The sequence below is a fragment of the Cyrtonyx montezumae genome, unplaced genomic scaffold (assembly GCF_038088225.1).
Source record: "Cyrtonyx montezumae isolate F1298 unplaced genomic scaffold, pur_monq_1.0 scaffold_65, whole genome shotgun sequence".
NCBI lineage: Eukaryota > Metazoa > Chordata > Aves > Galliformes > Odontophoridae > Cyrtonyx > Cyrtonyx montezumae.
The window spans coordinates 382,998-386,237 of NW_027072073.1; the positions used below are offsets into that span (position 1 = coordinate 382,998).

The 3,240-nt window shown below is 51.7% G+C and overlaps 1 protein-coding gene across 1 annotated transcript; it reads left to right on the forward strand.

The window, feature by feature from the left end:
- The first annotated feature begins 1,750 nt into the window (after nt 1-1,750).
- LOC136057432 (olfactory receptor 14C36-like) lies at nt 1,751-2,689 on the forward strand. The gene has a single exon (XM_065750153.1). The coding sequence runs from the start codon at nt 1,751-1,753 to the stop codon at nt 2,687-2,689; it is 939 nt and encodes a 312-aa protein (XP_065606225.1).
- Nucleotides 2,690-3,240: the final 551 nt, after the last annotated feature.

The following is a 3,240-nucleotide window of genomic DNA, read 5'->3' on the forward strand; positions in this document are numbered from 1 at the left end:
GTGCTGGAGACCCGAGGGAACTGCCATTCAAAAGAGAGCCCAGAACAAACTCAGGTGCCATCATTGAAGGAGCGTAGGTGTGTCCTAGCTTTGTAATGCCTTGAACTCCAGAATATGGCACAGATGGAGCAGAGACAATGACCTGGCTCTTACGCTGAGCTCATCCATTCGGTCAGCGGTATAACTCGGCATGCTCCAAGGGGACAGGTGAAAAATGATACTCTCAGGTGTCCTAAAATCAGAGCTCTGGTGTAATTTAGGATGGCCAAGAATACTTCCATTCACATTTGGCCCCCAGATAATGCTCAGAAAGGAGGTGGCTATCTCTGAGGTTGTCTACCACAGCTTGCAGGCAGTGTTGCCCACATCTAGGAGCACCCCAGGCACCTTGTTCATCAGCAATTGTCTGTAAGTGAGCAAGTGACTCTCCTGAAATTTTTACACATGGATGGTGGTGAGGCTCTGGAACAGACTGCCCAAGGAGGTGGTGGATGCCCCATCCATGGAGGCATTCAAGGCCATGTTGGATGGGTTGTTGGACAACATGATCTGGGGGTTGGCAAGGCTGCGCATGGCAGGGGGGTTGGGAGTGAGTGACTTTAATGCCCCTTCCAACCTAAGCCATTCTACGTCTCCATTATGTGTGATTCTGTGATCATCCAGCAGCCTTTCAGAAGCTGTTGGCCATGGAGACTCACGGACATCTCCAGGGAGATGGGGAGAAGAAAATCACATCCTCTCCCGCTGAGTTGGGCTGGTCCCCTGGGACACAAGGAGCTCATACAAGCGGGCAGAGCTGCAGAGAAACAGCTGTGCCCGGGAGCAGTTTCTGTGCACCACGTATTAATGCTGGGGGCATGATCTGCAGGTGACGGGGAGAAGAGAGAAAGGAGAGGGAACTTACAGGATGTGTGGGATGTGAGCAGGCTGTGAGCTCACTGGAGCAGCATTACTCACAGCCTTTAACACAGTAAGTCTCTCGCTTCAGGCAATGCAGTTGCTTTTCCTGGAGGGATCAGTAAATCGGGGTTATCTCATGGCGGCTCAGGCTGCAATCGCTCTGTGTTTCTTTCTCATGGAAAAAGACCTGCTCCATCTGAGGGCTTCCCTGCTGCAACTTCAGAACACAGCCCTGAGGGCTGCGTGTGCCAGGACGGCTGCAGGCTGTGCTGCTGGGGGTGCAGCCGGGTGCCCAGGGCTGTCGTGCAGAGCAGGGTCCCTGCTGTGCCCCAGGGGCTGTGCCGGGGCAGGGACTCTGCCGCCTGCCAGGCTCAGCACTCAGCCTGCCCGGGGAGCTGCCCAGGGTGCTGTGGGGAGACGTGTGGGCAGGGCAGGGGACTTCTGCTGCCACAGCTGCTGTCTGGGGCGGGGCATCACAGCTCCACTGCACCCCAGAATGTTTCCAAGGGTGCTTTGCAAGAGGAGAGACAAGGCAGGGATTTTCCATTTGCTGTTCTTAGGGAAGGGGAAAGGGTTGGAGGCAGGAATCTGAAAGGAGCTGGGAAATAGCAACATCTCTGAGAATCCTGCATTGCTCCTTTCTCAATCTGCCGTTCTGTGAACAGTCTCCTAAGATGCTTTCAGCCTTCCCTCTCCAAACCTAATTGCACAGAGTTTGGAATGAGAGCTCTGAGTGCAGATGGGGTAATGGTATGGGATGTGGAAACTGATTGTCTCTGAGGATGGTCTTGATTTGTCATTATCTTCTGCACTCCTAACAGCAACTCCACGCCCAGGAACAGCAGAGCAGATGCCCAACAGCAGCTCCATCAGCGAGTTCCTCCTGCTGGCATTGGCAGACACGCGGCAGCTGCAGCTCCTGCACTTCTGGCTCTTCCTGGGCATCTCCCTGGCTGCCCTCCTGGGCAACGGCCTCATCAGCACTGCCGTAGCCTGCGACCAGCGCCTGCACACACCCATGTACTTCTTCCTCCTCAACCTCGCCCTCCTCGACCTGGGCTGCATCTCCACCACTCTCCCCAAAGCCATGGCCAATGCCCTCTGGGACACCAGGGCCATCTCCTACGCAGGTTGTACTGCACAGGTCTTTTTCTTTTTATTTTTGTTTTCAGCAGAGTATTCCCTTCTCACAGTCATGGCCTATGACCGCTTTGTTGCCATCTGCAAGCCCCTGCACTACGGGACCCTCCTGGGCAGCAGAGCTTGTGCCACCATGGCTGCAGCTGCCTGGGGCACTGGGTTTTTCTTTTCCCTGCTGCACACTGCCAATACATTTTCTATACCACTGTGCCAGGGCAATGCCGTGGACCAGTTTTTTTGTGAAATTCCACAGATCCTCAAGCTCTCATGCTCGCAATCAGACTACCTCAGGGAAACTGGATTTATTGTGGTAAGTGTTCTTGCCATATTTGGGTGCTTTGTATTCGTAGTGCTGTCCTACGTGCACATTTTCAGGGCCGTGCTGAGGATGCCCTCTGAGCAAGGCCGGCAAAAAGCCTTCTCCGTGTGCCTCCCTCACCTGGCCGTGGTTTCCCTGTTTGTGGGCACGGACTTCTTTGCCTACCTGAATCCCCCTTCCCTCTTCTCCCCATCCCTGAACCTGGTGGTGTCATTTTTGTACTCAGTAGCGCCTCCAACACTGAACCCCCTCATCTACAGCATGAGGAACCAGGAACTCAAGGATGCAGTGGGGAAAATGATGGCAAGGACACATTTCAGGAGGGATTAACTTCTCATCTTTCTCTACAAATGACTCACTGTTGTTTCTGTAGCAGGCTCATATTATGCATTTTCACCTTTAAAATGCTTATTTATTTCTATTAATTGATACATTTTTTTGCTGTTCATTTATATGTGTGAGTGTGTAATAAATATTATTGGTTATTATTCCTAAACATGCGTTTGGATTCTGTCTGCTTCTACTGAGGCATCACGCTGCTCTCTATCTCCTGGAGCCCATACGAATTCTGGGTCAGTGCTGACTCTCACGCAGCCTCTGTTCTTATCTCTGTATCTATAGAGAAATGAGATGCCAGCAGGCACTGTGGAGGTGATACAGGCTGGATTAGCAAAAGGGATGCACGTTTTAGCCTAAGGACCAATAGATTAGTTCATCAAAAGGAATCCAATTGTGCTTATCCTGAAACTTTTTCTTGGGTTGCATATAAATTGTTTTGACTTATAGTGCACCAAATTAGAAAGTTGCTCGTTACGTTATAACAAGCAATGGGAATTTGCCATACTGGGGAGAAAAGAGCTCACAGGTCATGCAGAGGGCAC